The following is a 23,149-nucleotide window of genomic DNA, read 5'->3' on the forward strand; positions in this document are numbered from 1 at the left end:
CCGTGGGGACAGGGGCTGGGAGCCAGCCCTGAGGGAACGCAGCGGTGTGGGGCCGGGCACCTGCTGTAGGGGGGAGAGGGGGCCCTAGCCAGGAAGCACAGGAGGCAGCGAGCTTCAGTCATCGTCTTTACCAGCCAGGTACAGAGCTCTGAGCGGCTACGCGGCAGCAGAGGATTTTTTGGTCGTTTTGGTTTGTTTTTTGTTTGTTTTTTTTTTTTTTACAATCAAAGAAATCAAACTGTGACCCAAGGTTACAGAAACAGAAATCGAGGCTCTTCCCCGGGGCTTGAACATCCAACTCAGGGGGCAGCTGCGAGGCTCCCGCTGTGCCTGGCCACGGGGCGAGCTGCGGGACGGGAGCGGTGCTGGCCGAGACCCCCCCCTTGGAGCTCGGTGCCCCCCAGCCAGCGCCTCCGTCCCCTCCTGCTGCTGCTGCCTGCGTCCTCCTGGGGGCTGCCGTGGCCGCAGCCTTCCAGTTCCTTTGTCCAAAGTGCTTTGATTCCTCGCGGGGCGGCTCCAGCCCCGAGCCCCGTCCAGGAGGGCTGCGCCTCCTCCCACGTCCTCGCCGGTGGGTTCTGGCCCCTCGCGCTCCTCGCTGCGCGGCTGCTCCGCTCCGCACGCACAAACCAAGCAGCAGCCCGGCAGGGAGGAGGTGCTGGCTCTGAACGCGGGCCTCGGAGTCCAGTATAAAACAAAAAAATTGCAAAATAAAGCTGTAGTACTTAGGAAAAGTGAAACCAACACCATTTTTGCATAAATATCATCAAGGCCATGGAGGCTAAGGCTGTTTGCTTCCTGTATTAAGTTAGTTGCCAGTTCCACGCTTGTCTGTTGACCTGCCCAGGTCCCTGAGAGATTTGGATTCCTGTCTGCGGGGGCACGAGTCCTGCAGCGCCGTCCTTCAGGCTGTCTCTCCTCGTCTGTCTGCAAGGCGAGAGGGAAAAGCCCGTCAGAGACCTTCCCGCACCCCAACTTCCCACAAGCCTGGCCCTCGACCAAACCATCCCAGTGCCCCCAGCCCCTGCCGTGAGCCCTCATGCCCAGCCCCAGCACCATCCCCACCACTGCCGGGGGGTTTTGGCTACCAAACCCCCAGCACGTGCCAAGTTCTCAGCCCACAGCAGGGTCTGAACGGGGCCAAGCAGTCCCCAACCCTCCCGCCCCACCTACCTTGTGCCGGTGGCTCCGTGCCCGGGGCTGCAGCGCTCCTGCCCTCGGCCGTCGCTGCCGGCTCGCTCTGAGTCCTGCTCTCCTCCGCCGGGGCTGCCTTGGCCTTCCCGTCCGGCACAGGGGAGCCCAGTGCCTCGGGTGCTTTGGGGCTCAGGGGGGACGGGGCCGGCCCTGGGCCAAGCGAAGGCTTCTTGGCGACAGGCGGGGGCACCTTGCCGGGCTTTCGGAGCGCTTGTGATTTCCCTGGGCCCGGCTGGGCAGCGGCCGGGGCCGCCGAGCGCTGCCCGGAGAAATTCATCAGCTCGGCCACCAAGTTCCTCTTCAGGTCGGCCTGCGCCTCGGGCGACGAGGGCGTCTCGATCACCAGCTTCTTGGAGCTCTTGGCGAAGATGAAGCTGGCGGTGGAGGTGGGAGATTTGTGCCTGGGGGAGAGCTGCCCGTCCGCGGGCGGCCCCTCGGGGCCGGGCTGAGCCGTTTTGCTGCCCGGGGGTTTCTCAACCGGCCCGGAGGCTGCCGAGGCCTCGCCGGCAGACAAAGCGGCCGCCTTGAGGTGCACGGCGGCTTGGAGCTGGTTCGAAGGCACCGCGTCTTTGGCAGGAGGGGGCTGCCGCGTGGACAGGGCCCGGCGGACAGGCTTTTGGGGCACCGGCCGCTCTTCAGCCCCGGTCCCGGCCCCGGCGGGCGGCTCCACGCTGACGGAGCGCAGCCGCACCATCTGCAGCAGCGAGGGCGTGACGATGGGCAGGCTGGCGTCCTCCTTGGGCACCGGGCCGCTCTTGCTCCGCGACGCCGGCTCCTTCTTGGCATCCGCCCGGGAGCCGTTCGCAGCCTTCTTCAGGCCGGGTTGGGGCGGCGGAGCCGGAGCTGAGGGTGGGGGGAGAGGAGGCGGCGGGGGCACGACGGCCTCGGGGGGAGGCTTGGTGGGGGACGGCGGCCGCGCTGCCCCAGCTGGAGGGTCCTGCTGCTGGACGCACGAGGAGATGGTGGCTGATAACGAGGAAGACGCAGCCTCCGGGTTTGGGGCCTGCTTCTGCCCAGCTGCCGGAGCCGGCACGGCATCTGGCAGGGGCAGGCTGGAGAAATAGGCTTCGTCCGGAGGGGGGAAGTCCGCCATGGACAGGTCGTGCACCTCGGGGGCTGGCGGGGGTGGAGGGGGCCAGGTGGCTTCCGCAGGGGCCTCGCAGGCAGGCTCCGGGCTCGCCTCCGCCTTCTTAGCCGGCGGTGGAGGCGGGTGGTAGGCAGGAGGCGGCGACGGCGGAGGAGACTTGGTGCCGGGCTTGGTGGAGGGCTCCTGGCTGGTGATACTGGGCACCGGTGGGTCTGGCGAGGGGGTGAGGGGGGCGGCGGGGGCTGCGGGTGGCTGGAGCTTTATGGGTGGCAGGAAGAAAGGAGCGGGCACCTTGGGGTGCGGCGGGATGACGAACCTGTCCGAGCGGCTCTGCGTGCAGTTCGGCGTCTCCGAGGGAGCCGGGTCCGAGGCCGAGGAAGAGATGGAGGTGAGGGAGGACGAGACGGACAGCGCCGGGGACTGCAAGGAGCACACCCGGTCCGGCTTCTGGGGCTGGACCCTGCCCGGGGAAGCAGCCGGGGGGCTCAGCCCCTTGGTGGGCAGCGTGGGGGTCCCGCTCTGGCTGGAGTAGCCGCTGGAAGGGGACATGGTGCGGTCGGAGCCATCCAGGCAGCTCCACTTGGGCTGAGCCGTGGGTTCTCTCAGCACCACCGTCACGCCACGGTCACCCGGCCCGGGGCTGCCCCGCGAGGCCTCGGGGGAGCTGGTGCCAGCCAGGCTCTCGGAGCGGACGCTGCTGGTCTCGCTCAGTGATGACGGGGAGAAAACCTCGTCCTCGACCGTCGGGCTGAAGGGCTCGGAGCGGGGGGACCAGGGCACGCCGCTCTCCCGCTGGGGCCGCCGGTCAGGCTTGGGGGGCAGCCCCAGCACTTTGGGTTCCCCCTCCTCCACCTTCTGGTGCAGAGAATAGGTCCTGCGAGGGGGCGCCGGGGGCTTCTTCATCTTCCTGAGGGAGACGCTGCGTGCCGAGGAGCGCTCGCTCGCCAGGCTGCCCGTGTCCGAGCCCTCTGCCTGGCTGCTCGTGCTGAAGGCGGGGGACGCCCGGCCGCTGCTGCCGCTCACGCTGCGGGGCCCCACGGCCAGCAGCCCGTGCGCTGTGTGCGTGGGGGCCACGGCGGGCTTGGAGCAGGTGCTGGCGAAGCTGGCGGAGCTGTAGACGCTGACCTGATCGGTGTCGGAGCGTCCCGCTGCGTCCACCTCGCTGCGCGGCCCCGCCTCGGGCTGGCGGCGGTCGGAGCCGCCCTGCGAGGAGATGGTGGAGCTGTTGGAGACGATGGTCTCGGTGGACTGCGAGTGGCTCCAGTTGTCGCTGGAGGAGGAGGGCTCGCGGCTGCGGGCGCTGTGCTCCGAGAAGCGGGTGAGGGAGCGCACCGAGGCTGGGCTGGATGACACCAGGCTGCAGCGGCTCAGCGTCCGCACGCTGCTGCGCGTCAGGGCCACCACGTCCACCATGGGCGGCAGGATGGCGTTGGGGATGATCTTGGACATGTAGGTGCCCTGGGGCGAGATGGACATGACGGGGCTCAGCAGCTCCTGGGGGCTGGCGCTGGTGGTCATGCCCGGCACGGCCAGTGACTTCGGCCTCGCCATGGGCGACAGCTTGGCCGCCGTCTTCCTCCCCAGCAACGTGTCGTCGTAGTAAACGCGGTCGATGTGCTTCTGCAGGGCTTTGTCCGCCTCCTCCAAGGCTCCCAGGCGGACGCGGGCACCGCCGGGGACGTCCAGAGGTGGCAGGTTCCCGTCAATGGTGGGGATGCGGATGGCATCGCCGGAGACCTGCCCGCCGTTCAGCAAGGGCTGCGGTCCCTGGCTGCCCCCGCGCCCGTTGGCAGCGTGTCCCTTGGCCTCCCGGCTGTTCCTGAGACCTGGGAGCAGGGAGAAACGAACCAGGCATGATCCCAAGGCGGATCCACCCAGCTGAGGGATGGGGCCGGACCTTAAAACTCGCCCATGACGCTTACCCAGCTCCTTCTGGACGTGCTGGGGGATGCCCAGCACCGTTGTCCTCCTCTCCTTCCTCTTCCTGCCAGCCCTCTCCGAAGATTTGGCGAAGGAATCGTGCGGACGGAAGGTGGAACCTGCGAGAGGTGTGAGCAGGGTCCAGCCGGCATGACGTGGGCCCCGGGCCAGGTCCCCCCAGCACCCCCAGCCCACGGCTGCTTGGGATGCTCTGGGACAAGCCGAGCTCAGGCACCCGGCACAGCCCAGGGAGGCTTCGGCAGCTGCCAAACGGCCGCAGGGTCCGAGCAGGGAGGAGACGGCGTCTGTCCGTCCGTCTGTCCCCCTCGCCCAGTCCCAGCCCAACGCCTGCAGCAGCCTCTGACTCAGCCCGAGCTGCTTTCTCCTCCCCAAGGGCCCCCAGATGCCTGCACTGGCTTGCGGCCAGCCAAACTCCGAGCCCAGAAGCCCCCCGTGTTTCCTGCCAGGCTCCCCAGACCCCCTGACCCCTCGCACCCCCTCGGCTCGCACCCCCCCAGCCCCGCAGCCCCCCAAGCCGGGCACCTTTCCGCTGGATCATCTCGGAGCGGATGGAGAGGGCGTCCTCGGAGGTGCTGTCGGTGAGGCAGGAAGCCGCCCGGCTGCGGAAGGACACGCTGTCATCCTCCGAGGACGCGCAGGACTGTGTGGGCAGACAGCGGGCTCGGGAGGGCTGCGGGGAAGGAGCGGCCCCCCCCCAGCCCCGCCAGGCCCCTTCTCCGCCGCGAACTGAGTCCGCAGCCCAGCGCTGCTGAGACAAAAGCTTCTCCGAGGGCCAAAGGCTGAGTCAGCCACACCGGCAGCCAGAGTCCTCCCACCAGGAGCGGGGCCGGGAGCAGCCCCGGGGACCCCACACAGCCCCACGGCCCCCGGAGAGCCGGTGAGTTGAGGTCCAGCTGGGTGGAGGAGCCGGCACCGCCCTGACCCTGCTCTGGAGGGAACTGCTGGGCTCCCACCAAGCCAGAACCACCCCGGGGGCTTCGCCCAGCCCTGCTGCACCCCGGGGCCGGGGGGTGGCTGGGGGCTGGCTGGGGGCTGGGAGGGGAGCGGGGCTGGGGCAGGCCAGGGGACAGCCTGTGCCCCTCGTGATGGGCACGGCGCTCTGTGCCCCCCTCATCCCAATAAAGCACCTCCCGGCAGGGCCAGAGGGCAGGACCCCAAAAAAAACCACCCCCCCGAAGACTCACGGCCTCGCTTTCCCCCTCGCCGCCCGCTTCCAAGGGGTTAAGGTGGCCGAGCGCCAAAGGGAGGCAGCGCTTAAAGCAAATACACGTGGGTGAGGCGCTGGGAGCAGGGTCAGAGCTCAGGGAAGCAGCGAACCCGAGCTCAGCCAAGTGAGTGGGAGTTTCTCGCCCGTCAGCAGCCGGGGGGGGGCCCAGCCACGGGGCTGGATGCGACCCCTGCTCCTGCTCCCCCCCTGGCTCAGTGCTGATGGGGGGACACCGCTGGGGTGAGATGGGGGGGCACAGAGGGACATGGGCATGGAGGGGGGGCCCTGGGCAGAGCCGCACAAGGCAGGAGGTGAGGTGCCAGCGGTGAGAACAGGGACAGAAATTCATCGTGGGGGGAAAAGGGGTAACACCAAGGGGGTCACAGCGCCTTACTGCCCTGTACACCCCCCCGACATGGTCCTACAGCAGTGCTCTCAGCCAGGTCGCTGCCTCAGAGCTGCCCTGATCATCAGCGGGGGCACTGGGGGCCCGTCCTGCCCTCCTCACCCCCCCCCCAGCCACGCAGCGGGGCTGTCCGGGGCTCCCCGCTCACCTGGAGGCTGTTGGTGTCCCCGTGGTCCCAGGCACTTTTGGTCTGCTTCTGCTTCTCTGCGGGAGGAAGGAAGGGAAAGGGGAAGGGGCTCAGGGCCTCTGCGGGAGCCTGGGGGGCGCAGGCAGCCACGAGAGCGGCCGCTGGAGCCCAGGGCAGCACCGGCCACCCCCAGAGCTGGACTCTGCTCACCCTCGCTCGCGCCGCCCATGCGGGCAGGGCAGCCAGCTGCCCGGGGTGCTGGGGGCACCGTGCCGCGGCAGGACAGGGTCCATGGGGGGGCAGGACCCCCCCCCCCCCCTTTACCTTGGTGCTGCAGGGACTTGAGCCCCTCGCGGGCCTGGTTGTGCAGCTCCTCCAGGTGCGGGGGCCGCGTGCTGGGGAAGAAGACGTTGTCGGGGCATTCCTCGCCCGGCTTGTACTGCACGCTCAGCCGCTTGTCGTTCTCAGCCTTGGCGGAGCCTGAGAAGGCAGAGAGAGGGCTCAGAGGGCTCCCCGGACAAATCCCCGCAGGACAGCAGCCCCCAGCCCCGTGGTGAAGCAGGATGCAGCCCCTGAGCCCCCCCTGTGAGCCCAGGGCTGATCGATGTGCTGGAGTCAGGCTGTCTCGGCTGCAGGAGCTGCAGCGTTCCCTCCCCACCAGCAGCACAGGGCTGGGGCTCGGCACTGCCTCCCCAGCACCTTCCTCCTCCTCTCCAGCACCTTCCTCAGAGCCGGGCGGGGGCTGCAGGCAGCCCGGCAGAGAAGGGGCAGCGAGGGGGGGGAAATAAAGGCAGCAAAACTTTCCCTTCTGGAGGCTTGCATCATCTCAAAACCTCGCAAAGTGCCCCAAAAGCAGGGACCCAGCCCCACGCCCAGGGCGGGTACAGGGGAGGGAAACCAAGGCGCGGCCCCCAGGGGACCCGGAGGCTGATGCAGCCCCCATCAAGGCCCCCATGGGTGCTGGGGGTCCCAGGATCCATGGCACGGCCGGCACAGGGCCCTGCACGCCCCCCGTTTGCAGCCCCCTCCCCGCAGCGGGCAGTGCCCACGCACGGCTCCTGCCCGGGGGTCCGGGTGCCCACGGGGGGGGCTGCGCCTGGCAGGGTGACACGGGGACACGGGCACAGCCCAGCCTGCTCCCGTCTGCCCTCCACCTCCAGCACGGCTTCCGAATCTTCCAGCTTGGGAAAAAAAAAAAAAAAAAACACAACTTCAGGCTGAGAGAAGGGAAGGGAGACCCCATGGGGGGGGGTGGCACAGGGCCGGAGGGCAGCGCTGCGGGGATGCGGGGCCGGCTGCAGCCCTGTCACACACCCAGCCCCCGGCCCCCACCGCGGCTCAGCCCCGGCTCCGGCCACGCTCCAGCTCCGGCACACAAAGAGCAGGCCCCGAACAATGGAGCCGGCCCGCCCTGCCGCGGCGTGCCACCAGACACCGGGCTCGGGCCCCAAAGCAGCGCCCGCGGCACGGCGAGCGGGCACCGAGGGGCTCGGCCGGGTGGGGAGGGCGCGTGGCGGATGGTTTGGGGACCCCCTGTGCTCACACAAGGTCCCTGCGTGGGACACGAGGCACCCACAGCCCCCATCGCGCTGCCCTTCCCCTAAACCCTTCCCCTCCCCAGTTTTGGCAGCCCCTCGCCGGACCCCCACCCTCGCACAGTCAGAGTCACCTTCCAGCGACACAGGCACGGTGATTTTAGGGGTGTGATGATTTTAGGGACACAACAATTTTTGCCATTAACTTCCCAGGCCCGAGGTGACCTTCCCTGCCCTCCCCGGAGCGACAGCCACCGCAGGGACCCCCCCCCAAGCCCATGCCAGGTTGGCAGCAGCCCCCTGCGAGGCGCTGCGGGCAGGCAGGGTTGTGTAAGGACAAGGGTTTGGTGGGTTTTTTTTTCCCCCCTCCCTCCTCTCCTCCGCACCTCCACTCACCCTTCTTGAAGAACGCCAGAAGCGAGGAGAGGTTCCTGCCCATGAAAACCACCATGGTGGCCAGGGGAAGGGGCTGCTCCCCGCGGGAGGGGGGGGCTCTGAAGCTGCCTGTTGTGCCGGGGGGGGCCCTCAGCTCCCTCTCCCCTTCCTCATCCACGCCGCAGGAGCCAGCGGGAGGATGCCCGGCCGGCGGAGCGGCTGCGCAGGGGGAGAGGATGGAGCCGGGGAGCGCTGCGCGGCGGCAGGAGGGGACAGCCCCAGCTGCTCCCTCCGCGCTCCTCGGTGCCGGAGGAGGAGAGCAGGAGAGCAGGGCCCCTCCTCTGGCCCTCCCGTCCCCCCCCCTGCACGCAGCCTGCGGGGTCGGATCCTGCCTGGTGCTTGGGCAGAGCCCCGCGGGGCTCCTGAAGGTCTGCGTTCATCTGGGGCTGTGCCCCTGGTCCCCCTGTGCGCAGCGGCCCTACAAACCAGTAGGCTGGGTTCGGAACCAGTGTGGCCAGCTGGGAAGAGCTGGGAGGCTTTTTCTCCCTGCCCTTGGGACTGCCCAGCAGCTGGGACGGAGCCGCAGCGAGGAGCTGGGGCAGGGGGCAGCGGGTGCCCCCCTCTGAGCCCCCAAAACACCACAGGACCCCCCCAAAGTCCAGCAGCCGTGGTGCAGGAGGAGCAGATGCTCCGGGGATTCCTCTGCATCGCCAGAAGGGTCCTGAGCACGTCCCGGGGCAGGCGTGGCTCCTCGCGGGCTGCCCAAACGTTGTCTGGAGCCAGGCACAGATTTTGGCTGCGGGCCCCTGGCACCGCACGCACCCCACAAGGGCAAAAAGGGCAAAAAAAAGCTCCTGCGTGACCCAGCTCCCTCCCTGCCTCCAGCACAGGCAGGATGGGGCCCGCTGCCCACGCGCTCACCCAGAAGGTGCCGGCGGCTGCGGGCGGGCGCTTCCCGGCTCTTTTCACAACACGAGGGGAGAAGGGACGTAATTAGGACATAATGAAAGGGCTGAGGGTGCACAAAGCAGGCAGCCACGTGCCGCGCCGAGCGCTGCCCCTCTCCTCTCCGGGCGGCACATCGCGAGTGGCAGCAGGAGCAGAGCTGGGGGAGCTCCCTGGGGAAGGATCCGGCCCGAGGGACAAAGCAGCCCGGTCACTGAGCAGCCAGGAGCACCCCAAAGCACAGCAGGGCACCAAGCACGGCCTCTGCTGCTCCTCCTCTCCCTGCTACCTTCACTGCAACCTCCGCAGCCTCCATCTCCTCGCCCCGGTGGTGCCAACACCGGGAGCTCCCCGCTGCCAAAGGGAAACCTGACAAAGGGGAACGGGGAGGGAGGAAGGCAGCCGGGAGGCCTGGCCCCGCAGCTCTCGGTGGGCTGAGGAACCTGGGGCAGCTGCAGCCCGTGCCAGTCGCAGCACGCCCGTGCGCAGCCGGCGTTCCCGTCCCTCGCGCATTCCTCGCGACGCGCCCTGCATCGACCCGGCCCCTCCGGGCTCTGGCACACGTGCCCGGTGCGCACGTGGCAGCAGGATCCTGCTGCAGGAGAAACTCTGCTTCCTTCCCGGGAAAGGGCAGGACGGTCTCAAGGACGCTCTCCTTGCACGGGAGCTGGTGGCCAACACCGCGGGCCGGGGACTGCCGACGCCAGGCACGGCTTGGAGGGCACAGAGCGCCCCGAGCGAGGTGCTGCTGCTGCCGCTGCCTGCTCCAGGGGGCAACGAGGGGCATGGGCAGAGCCATGCGAGGGAAAAACCAGGGCTGAGACCCTGAAGGAACACGCCTGGGGCTGCACAGACCCAAACCAGGGATGCTGTGAGCAGCGGTTGGGCTGGCCCCAGCTGCACGCATCCATCCCCGCCTGCGCGGCACTGCCCCGACTTGCCTTCGGGTCCCGCGGCGGGAGCGGGGAGCAGGAGGAGCAGGGAGCAGGAGGAGCAGCCCTGCCCCGCTGCCACTGAGTCAGCAGAGAAAAATGGGGAGGAGAGGGGGGAGCCAGGGGGAAGGGGGCTGCGAGGTCCTGGGGAAGGGAAGGGAAGGGAAGGGAAGGGAAGGGAAGGGAAGGGAAGGGAAGGGAAGGGAAGGGAAGGGAAGGGAAGGGAAGGGAAGGGAAGGGAAGGGAAGGGAAGGGAAGGGAAGGGAAGGGAAGGGAAGGGAAGGGAAGGGAAGGGAAGGGAAGGGAAGGGAAGGGAAGGGAAGGGAAGGGAAGGGAAGGGAAGGGAAGGGAAGGGAAGGGAAGGGAAGGGAAGGGAAGGGAAGGGAAGGGAAGGGAAGGGAAGGGAAGGGAAGGGCACAGCTTGGGGACCACATTTGGGGACTCTTTGCACCGAGGGGGCTGCAGCAACACGGAGCAGCCTTGTTGTTGCAGCGAGGATCCGCACAGGATCTGTGCCCTGGGACGTGCCGCGGGACTGGGCTGTCTCAAGGCAGGCTGAGATGCAATAATATTTATCGTGGCTTCGGAGCCCCTGGCTGTCACGCAGCCCGCTATCTCCCAGGGGCTGCAGCCAGCCCCAGTCCTCACTTCGGGGCTGTTTCAGCCAGGAAAACATCTCCACAAAGCAAATAAACACGACCCAGGCTCCGCTGCTGGCTCTGATCTCAAAGACGATCCCATGCAGAGGCAGAAATAAAATTAATTTCAGATAGGAAAACAAACTCGGGTCTTTTTTATCCTCTCCATTCCAGCACAGAAAGCTACCACGAGGTCCCCAGGACTCGTACAAGTCATCAGGCCACGGCCAGGGCAGGCAGCACAGGGGACGGGGGCAAAACCCCAGCTGGAGGAGGGCACCGTGCTGCTCCAGGGGCTGCGTGGAGCCAGCTCGGCCCTGACCCCAACCCCTCCTGAGCTCACGGCTGGGGACAGCCACACGGTGACCCCGTGGTGGGCAACATCCATGGCTCCCAGCCGGGCGTTATCGCAGCCCCTCGGCGAGGGCTGGGCGCGCAGCGAGCGGCCTCCGACGCGCGCCTGCGGGGCCAAACATCCCTGTGCAGAGAGAAACCTGGGACAAGTTGAGACACACAAGCACCGAGCCTCTGCTCCGGGTCACGCAACACACACAGGAGAGCTCGGCTCTCTCCCAAGCCGCTCCAGCCCTCGCCCTGTGCTGTCTCCACGCGCTCCCCCAGCCCCTGTGCTCCCCGCGGGCGGCCCGGAGGTGCCGAGGGCAATGGGCAGCCCCGTGCCCGCTCCCAGCCCAGCTTGGCTGTTCCAGCCCAGCGAGCAGGGCCTCTATCCCCATCCCCGCCCCGCTCGGCCCCTCCTGGGAAGCCACCGAACAGGTTTGAAGGTAAATAAGAGCAGGAGCAGCTTCCCCCGCCGGCCGCGAGCCGGATCCGGGCAGGAACAGCCCAGCTGCAGAGCGTGGCCGCAGCCGGCGAGGAATGGGACCGGGGAACGAGCCCCACAGAGCCCCCAGAGCCCCGCAGGAACCCCTCGGCTGGGGACCAGCCATCGCCACCAGCTCCCTCTCCAACAATCCACCCCGAGCTGTGCCGAAATCTGCAGCTTTTTCAGTCCTGCTTCCCCTTTCCTCCACCCCCCCGTGCCCAGTCCCACGGCTGCGTCCCCTGGGTGCGTGCCATCACGCCCGCCGTGCTCGCAGGTCCCGAAGGTGCTCTGTGAATGTCAGGCATGCCTGCCGCAGCAGGTACTGCAGGAGCGGCTCCAGGAAATGGATTAGAGGCAAGACCTTGCAGGTTTCTCCATGCACGCACCCCCTGCCCCGCAGCCTCATCCCTCTCCTCCTGCCCGCACGCGTGCCAGGCAGGGCTGGCAGGAGGCGGCACGGCGGGGCAGGCACTTCTCCAACGGGGGAAGGACGCGGTGAAACAGGGCCAGAGGGGCTGGGGCTGACCCTGAAACGATGGGGGAAAGGGAAAAATAATGATAATAATAAAAAAAAGGCCACGCAGCAAAAGGGCAGGACCCCTGCCCTGCCTCTCGGTGGTGGAGCACGGCTCGGCACGCACCCACCCCGGCTCAACGCCCGCATCAACCCCGCTGTGGTGCCTGCCGGGGCGGGCCCCGGTCCTTATCTGCCCCCCTGCTGTTTGTGGAGCCAGCCCGGCGTGGGTCTGCCTCAAACAGTGGGGGCAGAGCAGAAGGACGCCCCGAAATGCTCCCCCAGAGAGCCAGGGCTGCCAGCAGGCTCCACCACCCACAACCTGAGCACCCCACGGCTTGCCCCTCGCCCCCTCCTGCCCTCTCCATGCTTTCATCCCGGCTCTCATCAGCTCTGGTGGGCACAGAGGCTGGGCCAGGACCCCCCACAGCACCATAGCCACGGCCAGGCTGCCGGCCCGAGGGCTCCCGGGGATGCTCTGCTCCCCACAGGGGCCAGCCCGAGGCCGGGAGCCCAGCACCGGGGTTCCCCATCAGCTCCAAGCCCCAGCTGACGGCGCTCAGCACCTCGCTGCCGCTGGGTGCAGCCTGGCCCAGCGCCACGTTCCTGCACCCTGACTCAGCAGGGCCCGGCGGGGCTGTCCTGATAAGGAGGAGATAAGAGGCCGTGGTCTCCATGGTGCTCAAGGACTGCCGGGGACCTTCCCCAGGCAGCTCCGCGGCGCTTGGGGAAGGGAAGGAGAGGCCGGGGATGCGCCCCACAGACAGACGGGCCCTGCTCGTCCACGGGGACGGGGAGAAGGAGACGGTTTTTGGGATCCCAGCCCCGCTGAGGCAGGTCTGAGAGGTTGGGCTGAGCACAAGGAGCGCCGTGACACCGGCAGCAGGGACCAGGTCGCGGGCAGCCACCCGTGGCCGCCCTCCCCGCTCGCCCTCTGGCTGTGCCAGCTCCATCCCACGGCTCCTGCCCTTCAAGATCAAACGGCAGCGGGCAGCCACAGCCGCCTCGCAGCCCGGGCTGTGCTTCCAAGTGCCTGTCTGGGCCTGAGCTGCCCCTACAACCGGCCCTGGGCACCGCAGCACGGCCTCGGCGGCACCGCGGCCGGAGCGGCAGCGCGTGGAAAGAGCCAAAACCCTGGGGGAGGAAAGAGCAACAAGGAGGGGAGGAAAAACAAAAAGCCCAGGAACGGAAGGAGCGGGGAGGTTACGCAGACGTGGCCAGCGGGTCCAGGGAGGGAGAGCTTGTAAATATTCTCCAAAAGCACACAGCGGGCCAAGCAAAACGGCCGCGGACCTGAGCCCCAGCGGGGAGCGGTGCCCAGCCCCGGCCACCCTCTGCGCCCCAGGAAAGGGGGGAGAAAGCGATGGGGCCGAGCATTTGGGGGATGGAGAGGGGACCTGGAGCTGCTGCTGCTCTGTTCACAAGTGATGTGCAATCGGCTTCAGACCTGCAAATCTGGGAATCCCCCTAAGGGCAGGAGGAGCGGGGAGCTGGGGGACCCGAGGGAGCCGGGTCCCCGCTCCCTGCCCCCAGCCCTTGATCCCGCTGCGCCCTCCAAAACGCTGAAGCGACACAATGCAAATTCCTTCGCTTTGTGGCCACCGCGGCCGTTGCCATGGAGCCGTGGCAGAGAACAAACAGAACTCGCCCCACGTTTTCTCAGCGCCTTCCACCCGGTGCCCTTCAGCCCTCCTCACACGGCGAGCTCGGTGTGGCTGCCCCTTGCGGGGTGGGATGCCCCCAGTGGGGTGGGATGCCCCTGGCATGGTGATATGCCCCCAGTACGTTGCTGCCCACCTGTGGTCCCCAGGGAAATCCCAGTGCCCCGTCCTGCGAGGACACCTCCAGCTGCCACAAGTCTCAGAGCAAGACACGGCACCAGCCAACGGGCCAGGCTGGCAGAAAGCTTCCTCCTGAAGAAGCTCAGGGCAAGAACACGAGCTGGAGAGGGACTTCCAGAGAGGAAAAAAAAAGCCCCCGGGTTTGGGAACAGTATGGGATGGGACCAGGAGACAGCAGGGGGCTGTGCCGGGGGCTGCTCAGAGCCACGAGCCCCAGCGCATCCTCATGGGGAGGTGTGGGGCCAGCACAGGGCAGGAGCCCAGCTCCGAGCACGGGCTGCACGGCCCCGCTTGGCCCTTCCCAGCTGCCGACCGCAGCAAGAGGAACCTTTTGGTGGAGAGGAGACCACAGCCAGGAGAGGTGCACGGCGGAGAGCCCGCGGGGCAGGAGGTGCTCGCTTTGCTTCTCCGCTGAAGTCTTTGGGAAAGGGATTTCCCAGCTGCCTCCTCGGGACTTGTTTGCTTTGCTTAATACCCATTTGACTTGAACAGATAATTGATGGTGTGGATAAATGAAGGCTTTGTTACAGATGTGACACACTCCCTGCACCCCTGGGTTACGAGGCTGAGGGCTCCGAGCGGCGCGGGGAACGCTCCCAGAAACGCCCGCTCTGCAAACCCCGACCCTCCCGTGCCCGAGGGACACACCGGACCCACAAAGCCCCTCGAGGGCAGAGCCTCCTGGCTCTGCGGGTCACCTTCAAGCCTCACCTGCGGAATTTCACTCGGCTTTGTCACTCCCCGAGCCTGGCTGCGGATCCAAATCCAGGCTGCGGGGTGTTTGCTTCGGGGACAGCTGGCACGGCTGCAGCTGGGCACCCTGCGGCCCCATAAAGAGAGACGGAAACTGGGGAGCCAAGGGCAGGAGGGACAGCAGGGCTGGGACAACCCTGCAGGGCTGGTGGCAGAGCCCCCGTGCTGGCTCTGAGCGGGGCAGGACCCGGCTGGTGCTGGGGATGTACGAGCCAAGCAGCCAAACCACCCCGTTAACACCACCCCGGACCCCCCAACCCCACCTGCACCGACCCCAGGGCTTTGCAAACGTCCCCATCTCACGCAGGGGACAAGGGGACAGCGTAACACCAGCAGGGCAGGGCAGCAGCTTCTGGATGAGGACAGCACTGCAAGAGACCCTTTGCTGCTCACCCCATCCAGCAGATGAACCAGGAAGGGGGCACTGCGAGGGTCTGATAACCCTATAAGCACACCCAGCCCGTATAGGAGCCTCCCCTCTCCTTTCCCCTTCCCCAGAGAAAAAAAGCTGGCCTTCTCCCTGCCTCCTCTGGGCTTTTGAACTGCAGGCGTGGAGCTGGAGCATAAATAAAGCGGTGGAAGCGGTGCCCCCAGCTGCATTGTGAGAGCCGAGCTCGGCCCCTGCCCGGCCCCCGGCTCTCTCCCCTCCCCAGCGGCTGAGGCAGCGCTGCGTGGGCAGGGGGGATGCAGGGGGCTCCTGCGAGAGCTCCTCGACTCCAGCACCGCCGGGAAACTGAGGCAGGGAAAGGGAGAGGAGGCGGCTCAGGGCTGAGGGGGAACGCGACGCTGGTGGCCCCGGGGTCCCTGCTCCAGCCGCGGAGAAAAACAAGGTGGAAACCAACCCAGCGGGCGATCGCTGTCCTGATAGCGCAGGAAAAGCCACGGGAGCAGCCCCCGTGCACCTCAGGAGCTTTTTCTTCAGCTCCCGAAGTCAGAGGGCCTGATCCTAACCAACCCCCAGCTCGGCTGCTGGTCCCCGGGGGCATCAGCTCCCTTAGGGGACCGCGAAGCCACCGGCAACCTGCCCCGACACCGTGCTCAGCTCCCTCCCCAGACCCCCCGGCACGCCAAACCCGGCACGAGAGCGAGTGCAAACAGCAAACTTCCCCAGCGCAGCCCCACGAGGGGCTCAGAAACAACCCCCCCGGGTCCCCCCCAAGGCTCCTACCTGCCCTCTGCTTCCCGGCACGGCTCCAGGGCCAGGAGGAGCCGGCCTTGACGCCCGCAGGGCTCCTCTTGCGGTGCGCGTTGCCCATCAGGCCGGTCTCGCCCTCCACCGCTGCCGGGCGGAGGATGCCGCGGCGCTACATGGTGCTGCCCAGGGGGCTCCGGGGGGGTCCCGTGGCGGAGAGCCGCCGGCCGCCCGCTCCCATCCCCGCGGCTGCGGGATCCCAGCGCTCGCAGCCGGCTCTGCTGGAGCCAATGGCTCAGGCAGGGAGAGGAGTGGCCTCCCGGGAGCGCCCAGCGGCTCCGGTGGCACCCTCCCAGCTCGGCTCCACGGCGGGTGCTGAGGCTGGGATGGAAGGGGCAGGGGGTCCAGCCCCCCCGAGACCCCCCCTCTGCTGTCAGCATGCTGCCGGCTGCCCCTGCCACCAGCACAGCACCCGCCTCTGTCCCTGCTGTGACAATTTCTGCCTGTCCCTGAGCGCAGCTTGAAGCACCCCGGGTGCGATGTGAACGGCCCCTGGGGTTGGGGGCTCACAGGACCCCAAAACCCCATCAGGATGCCCCCATCTGGACCTTCCCCAGAGGCCATAAGGACAAAGGTGGGACCACAGAGCCCAAGGACGTGTCCCCACGCTGGGGCGAGAGCCCCTTGGCTGCACGGGAGCTCCCCTGCGTGTTTCTGCCTCGTGGGGCAAATCGGAGCTGGGTGAACCCCGAGGACATCGCTGCGGCACGGGACGCACCCCCACGGTGCTGTGCCCGGATCCCGCTCCCTCCTGGGGTGATCCCAGCCCCACAGCCTCCCTCCTGCCTCGTGACCCCGCTCCCCACGCGCGCGGTTTTGCAAGCAGCAGCAGCAGCAGAGGTCTGTGCAAGGGCAGCTCGGAGCGGCGCTGGTGCAACAGGCGCCAGCTCTGCACAGACAAGCCCGAGGAGGGCCCTTGTGAAACGCGGGGGCCAGGCCAGCAGCCCGCCCCGCGCGGAGCACAGCTTTCCCCCGCCGCTTCTTAATTAGAAAATTAACCGCAGCGAGGGCAGGGAGGGGTCAGCTGGTCGGGCGGTGGGCAATTCCTGCCGGGAATGTTTATGTTCCTTCGGTGATTCAGCCCGAGGAGCGGGTAAATAGGAAGGACGGTTTCGTGGTAAAGGCGCAGGACGAAGGGGGGATGATGGAAAAAAAATAAAATAAAAATCAGCCAGCAGCTCCGTCCTGACCTCCCGAGGTGATCTGCAGCAGGTTAACCTCTGGACTCCAGCCCAGCTCTCTCTGCACTGGGATTAACGCCGCCCCCCTTCCCCACTGGGTTTTGCTGGGGGCAGGGACCCCCACACCCTGCACCACCTCCAGCCCCTGCCCACCATGGGAGAGGCGATGGGAACGGGAATTCGGTGCAAAACCCTTCCCAGCAGCCGGGGCCGGCTTCCCACCGCTGCTCTGCGCCTCCCAGACCACGAATTTCCCTCTCCCTGCGGCTGGGACCGAACCAGGACGTGGGCACAAGTGCAGGAGAGTCCAAGCTCCCTGCCCAGGGACTCGGAGAGCGTTTTCCACGCCGGGTGGGCTGGGGACCCCCTGCACTGCCCCCTTCCCTCACCACCACGCCACAGGGGCTCCTCTAAGCCTCACCGCGAGTTCTTCCAGTGAAACATTTTCGTTCCTCTCCCTGCAAGGAGAGGAGAGGCTGCCCCAGATTCAGCGACACTTCCCCCTCTGCTCCAGCACCACGGTCCCCCCAGTGCCCGAGCCTCACCGCCTGCCTTCCAGCCCCACGTTTAAATCATTGTGCCCAAAAACCCGCTGTGAAAGCGGGGCAGCACACCACGTCCCCACAGCTCCCCCAGCACGACCTTCCCTGGCTACAAACCCGACTGCAGAGCAGCCAGAGGGGACAGGGACCGGGGGCAGGAGGCGTGCAGCCCCCAGGACGGAGGCCCCTGACTTTATTCATCAGACAGACTCCAGCAGCAGCAAGGAAGGAGGTGGGTCGGGCAGGGAAGCTGGCAGGGAGATACAGATCTTGTCATCGCCGCATGACTGCTCCGCGCACATCTGATCCCCACCGAGTCACGCGCTGCCCCTGCCCGGCTTGCGGAGGGGCCGGGACCCCCCTGCGCCAGCAGCAGGAAGGATTTGGGCCTCCTCCGACCCCCTCGCTGAGCAGGGGCAGAGCGGGAGCCGAGCTGCCTGAATGGGAAAGGAATTCAGCCCTTGTTCCCGTAACGGGGAAGTAAAGCGCAGCGAGGCAAAGGTAACGCACGAAACCCACTTGAGATCCCCAATCATTAACAGCAATACATAACCAGGAGGGTTTCAAATTATTTCCTGCTCAGGCCGGAGCCGGGGCCATCAGCGGCGCGTGGCCTCGTGCTGTGCTGCAGGTGACAGCTCCAACAAACACCCACAGGGGTGGAAGGGGTTCGGCTCCTGGCTCTGCCTGAGGCTTTCGTGCGTTCGCCGCAGGGGACGCGGGGACCAGCCCGAGCTCCGGCTCCTTTTGGCAGGTGAATGAGTTTTTGCTTCATCTTTGCCCGGCTCCTCACCTTCCGATGGCTTGTGTTCCCACCGGCGCTGGAGACGAAGTCAATGATGATATTGTCTTATGAAATAAAACCTTCTTTCTGAAAGGAAACCCGACCCCGGCGAAATAGTTTTATCGGAGCTTATGGAACGTTATTTGCAAGAGTAATTCTTCCAGTTGTCTCCAGGTGGAATAGCTGTGGTTGAGGACACACCTCTCTTTGTTCAGCAGAGCAGCTCGCAGTTTCCAGCCCGGGCCAGCCGCTGGATTCCTGTTGTTCAGATTTTCTCAAGTGTCACTCTCTGCCTTCTGCAGACCAACAAACCCACGACCGCGCGCGTGGGAACTGTCCCCAGGAGGCCACGAGCAGTCCCTGCACCTCCCCGCAGCCTCCTTCCCTTCAGACAAGTTGTGAAGCTCGGGACTAAAATACAAACCCTGTGCTTACACCCAGCCGTGACGGCGCTGCCATATGGCAGCAGATAGAGGAAACGGGGCGAGGGGGGAGATGGCACAGCTCAGAGCAGCACGCAGAATGCCTCCCCAGGGCAGCCCCCAGCCCCACGCTGCCTCCATCGCCCCACAGAGCCCCGCAGCAGGTCCTGGGGGTGCTGCTGCCTCACCACAGGCACACAGGAGCAATCTCGGGGCCTCCAACAAGTGCTCGCTCGTGTCAGGAGGAGCTGGGAGCGTTCAAAGCTTTATTTTTAACATCGCGGTGACCCCAGCTGTCTGGAAGCCTGCTGCTGCTGGACTGCGCTGGTATCAAATAAGAAGAGCCAGCCCTCGTTTAACGCTTCTGGAACATCAATTCCTTTACTTCACTGGGGAGTTACGAAGGATGTTGTGAAACCCAGAGAGGGCAGTGGCCAAAAACTGGACTGAGCCCACGGGCACAGACTCCTGCTCACGCCGTGCTCTCGAAATGTGGTCTGTGCAGCGCTGCCGAGGGTTAAAAGCCCAGCGTAATCTGTGTGGGTTTGCAAGCATCGCTCACGGAGGGAAAGAAAAGGCTTTCAGCTTTCTTGCTCCCGACAGAAAAACCTCTCAGAGGCAGCAGGGAAAAGCAGCCACATGTGGCAGACCAGAGCAGGCGGCACAGGCGAGCTGAGGACCCGTTTCTTGCTTCACTTTAGCCCCTTTATACCGCCCTGGGCAGGTCGCCCCCATCTCCCTGTGCCTCTGCTCCCTTCCCTCGGCCTCCAGAGCTTTCTGGGGAAATAAATACCCTAAGAACTGTGAGGTGCTTTCACGCCACGGGAGCAGGAACCACAGAAGTGCCGAAAGCACAGGCAGCAATGATGCTCTTCCCCAGGGCGCTCCTCCCCACATACCTGCTGATCGGGGCAGCCCAGGCACTTCGCTCATTTTCCATCTTCCAGTTGCCAACACGAGTTGGGGCAGCGGGGTTTTCCCCACCATAACCAGAAGGGACAGGGGTTGGGCAGCTGCAGGAGAGCCGACAGCCTCGGGGCACAGGGCTGGACCGAGCTGGCTGGGGGACACGGCAGCGCACAGGACGCGCACGGAGCGGCACAAACCAGGATTGGGGCTGGGGAGGTCACAGCACGGCGGGGCAACACTCAAACTCACGGGAGGAATCGTCCGTGGCAGAGGCACCCCAGCTGCTCACACGTGGCACGGGAAGGGAAACGCTGCAGCCACCAGTGTCCATCAGGGGAGAAACCCTTCCTGCCGCCCGGGATAAAGCCGCTCGTGCCCAGCGGTGCTCCCCGCAGAGGGGCAGCCTGAAGGTTGCCTTTAGGGCTTACAACACCCGTGCTGTGCCCAGCTCAGCACTTGGAGCAGCCAGAGATGGGGTGTCCGATCGCATGGACCACCAGCTTGCCCCAAATGGGAACACCCATCGTCCTGTTCCCACAATTTCGGTGCTGAGCGATTCAGACCCTGCTGACAGCCAGGTCCAGGTCGCCACCACGCAGAGGTGAGGCCGAGGAACCAGCCCCGACCCACAGCTCCCCGGCACGGCTTCGCCCTCCCAGCCAGCCCCATGCCACAACCACAACCCCAGCCTGGATGAACGGAGGGTGAGGGAGAGCCGCAGGGTGCTGCGGAGCTCACCGACCTGACCCCAGCCACCCCTCAGCACCGCACAGACGCAGGGAGAAAGACGAGCACCGCGCCTGCAACCAGAGCCCACAATGACTCGCTTAAAAGCTCTCCTCTTCCCCGTCCCACAGCTCGATATTTGGAAACCTTCCCAGGCCGGGCAGCGCCTGCAGCCTCCAGGCAGGTCAGAGCTTCGCACAGAGCTTCATCTCCCTCGGCATGACGTGGGCCATCGCGAGAGGAGCCCTCGGGAGCACCGTCACCCCGTTTTAAGGATGGAAAACGAGGGAACGGGACTGACCCACGGCCAGCAGGCAGCAAGCCCTCCGTGCAGCCCCATCTCCTCGTTGTGCCAGACCCCCCCCAGTGCCCCCCAGTTATATCCCTGCAGCTGGGGCGGAGGTGGTTAACCAGGGTGGGGCTGCGGAGCCGCTGCCTGCTGGAGCCAGCCGGGGTGATTCAATCAGGCGCACGCTGCAATCACGGCACGTCGGCGCAGCTTCCCCGCTCCACACCTCGGAGCGGCTCCGCTGGAAACATGGCAGGGACGCGGCAGGGAGCTGCCAGCGGGATCCCGAGGCCCCCACGCGCACAAAAAACCCTCCCCAGACACCTTAACACGGCCAACACGGCGGTGATGCTGCCCTCCTGGCACACGGCTCCGTGCTCGCAGGGACAGCGCGGCCAGAGGGCTGCAGGCTGCCTCCAAGAGGTCCCCAACAGATGGAAACTTCTCCTGGGGTTCACTTTTGGAGGATTAGCCAGCGAACATTAAAACTTAAGGGGAAAAAAAAAAAGAAAAGGATGACAGAGCTGGTGCGGGCGTTTCCGTGCTGCACAGAGGAATATCACATGCTTTGGCACAGCTCATTTTTTCTGCTCAGGTTTCAGCGCCAGGCCCACAGCGGCGGTGGCCGCGCTCGGCGTGCCAGGAGGAAGGTCCCGCCGGGCAGCATCGCGCCCACCTCCCGTGCTCTGTCAGAGGCCCTGCTGCCTTTCCACAGCCCCTCCTTCCTTATCAGAGATCGCTGCACCTCGCAAAGCGGTGAACACGCCCGCACGCGGTCCCGAGCGCCCAGGAATCGACTCCCCGGGGGCAAATCGAGGAAGAAAGTTCCAGGCGACAGCACCCGGCCGCGTTCGGGTGCCGCGGAGGCGGCCGCTCCCTTGGCCGAGCGAGGCCCAGGAGGTGCCACCGCCGCCCGGCGTGCCCTGCAGGGAGGGCAGCGGCGTGGCACTGCCGGGATCCCTCGTGGCTCGGGGAAGAGGCCGCGCACAGCCCGGCGGGGATGCCTCAGGAACACCCATGGGTGCCTGTGGCTCCCCGTGACATCGCCCTGGGGTGTCCCAGGGAGGGCACCCGCGGCAGGCTGACCAGCAGGGCCGGGAGGCAGGGACACGGCTGGGTTACGGAGGAGAGCGCCCGCAAACGGCGGGGTGGGGGCCATATCTAGGACAGGAAGGGCCACACCTGGAGCACGGCAAACACCCGGCCGAGGAGGAGGAGGAGGAGGAGGAGGAGGAGGAGGAGGAGAAGGAGGTGGCTGGCGGCCCTCCAGGTTTCCCTCAGCCCCAGTGACCTTCTGACTCAGCGGAGACCAAACCTACCCAGTGAACCGGCAACAGCTTCGGGGCAGGGGTGAGACCGCGCCGGGGCCTGCCGGATCCGGCCTGCTGCCGTGGCCACCGCCACCACAGCCCCCGTGGCCACCGCCACCACGGCCACGTCCCTCCAGCTGCCACCGTGGCCGGTGTTGGGACCATTCTTGGCCAGCTGTGGCCCCAATTTGGCCTCCTCCGTGGCCACCAGTGCTGGCACTCCTCGGTCACCACCTTGACCTCTCCTCAGCCATCGCTGTACCCTCCTAGGTCACCTCCACGGCCACCAGCAGGAGCCCTCCGGGGCCACCGCCCTGACCTCTCTGGGGCCACCACCTCAACCCCTTCTCGGCCACATCCACGGTCACTTCCACAGACCACAGCCGTCACCCTGACCCTTCCCCAGCCACCATCCCGACCCCTCCACGGTCACCCCTTCATCCCCCACCCCATCCCACCCCACCGCTCACCCCCTCCTCACCCCTTCCACCACCACCACCCCGACCCCTCCTCGCCCACCTCCACGACCACCCCGGCCACCCCCCGGACCCTTCCTCGCCCACCTCCCCGACCCCTCCAGGGCCACCTCCACAGCCCGGACCTTGAACCCTCCATGGCCACCACCCCAACCTCTTACAAACCTGCTGCTGCACCCGGTCCTCAGCCACCTCCACGACCCCTGGGGGTCCGGCACCCCAACCCCTGGGGGGCCAGCACCCCGACCCCTGGGGGGCCAGCACCCCGACCCTTTTTGGGGCCGGCACCCCAACCCTTTCAGGGGCCACCTCCACACCTTGCCCCCTCCTCGTCCACCACCTTGCCCTCCTCCTCCTCCTCCTCCTCCTCCACCCCCCCTCGCCCCTCACCTGCCCCTTGCTGCTGCTGCTGCTGGGGGCTCTCAGTTGGGGTGCTGGCAGCCCTGCGCCTCCTCTTCCTCCCCCGCAGCCAGCTGAAGGCTCTCCGCAGCGAGCCGCCCTTCTTCTGCCGGGGGGCGACCGCGGCCACCACCGCGGGGCCCCCGGGCTCGGCTTCGCCGCCCCCCGCAGGTGCAGCCGGGGCGGACATGGCCGCGGCGGGCAGGGCCCAGCGCCGCCCGCTGCCCATAGGGGCCGGGCCCAGCCCAGGCTCCCTCCGAGCTCCGAGCTCCGGGCTCCGAGCACCGACGGAAAGTTTCTGCGGGGCCTGGGTGGAGCCTGAGGCCTCGCCGGCCTGCGGGAGGCCCGGCCCGGCCCGGCCCTGCCCGGCCTCCCGCACCGCCCCCGGCTCCGCCCGGGCCCCGCAGGTGGGGGAACCGAGGCCCGGAGCCACCTGCGGGGCGCTGGGGGCCGGGGCTTGGGGGCTGGGGGCTGCAGCTCGGGGTCGGCCTCCGAATGTTGCCCCCCCACACCCTCCCCGAGCCCCTCTCGTGAGGGGGGAGCACACCGGGGGTCGTGTGTTTGTGTGGGGGGGGTCCCAGCGGAACCCACACAACGCTGCCCC

General features: G+C 67.0%; 1 protein-coding gene across 1 annotated transcript; it reads right to left on the minus strand.

The window, feature by feature from the left end:
* Positions 1-110: 110 nt before the first annotated feature.
* NHSL3 (NHS like 3) lies at positions 111-22,807 on the minus strand. Its single transcript, XM_084300858.1, has 7 exons — positions 22,537-22,807; positions 6,284-6,439; positions 5,981-6,036; positions 4,742-4,859; positions 4,201-4,317; positions 1,171-4,104; positions 111-924 (listed from the first exon to the last, which is right to left on the minus strand). Exons 1-7 carry the CDS (start codon positions 22,772-22,774, stop codon positions 902-904), a joined length of 3,642 nt encoding a protein of 1,213 aa, XP_084156984.1. The 5' UTR covers positions 22,775-22,807; the 3' UTR covers positions 111-901.
* Between the last annotated feature and the right edge of the window lie 342 nt (positions 22,808-23,149).

This window comes from Netta rufina (genome assembly GCF_964035555.1).
Source record: "Netta rufina genome assembly, chromosome: 23".
In the NCBI taxonomy this organism is placed as follows: Eukaryota; Metazoa; Chordata; class Aves; order Anseriformes; family Anatidae; genus Netta; species Netta rufina.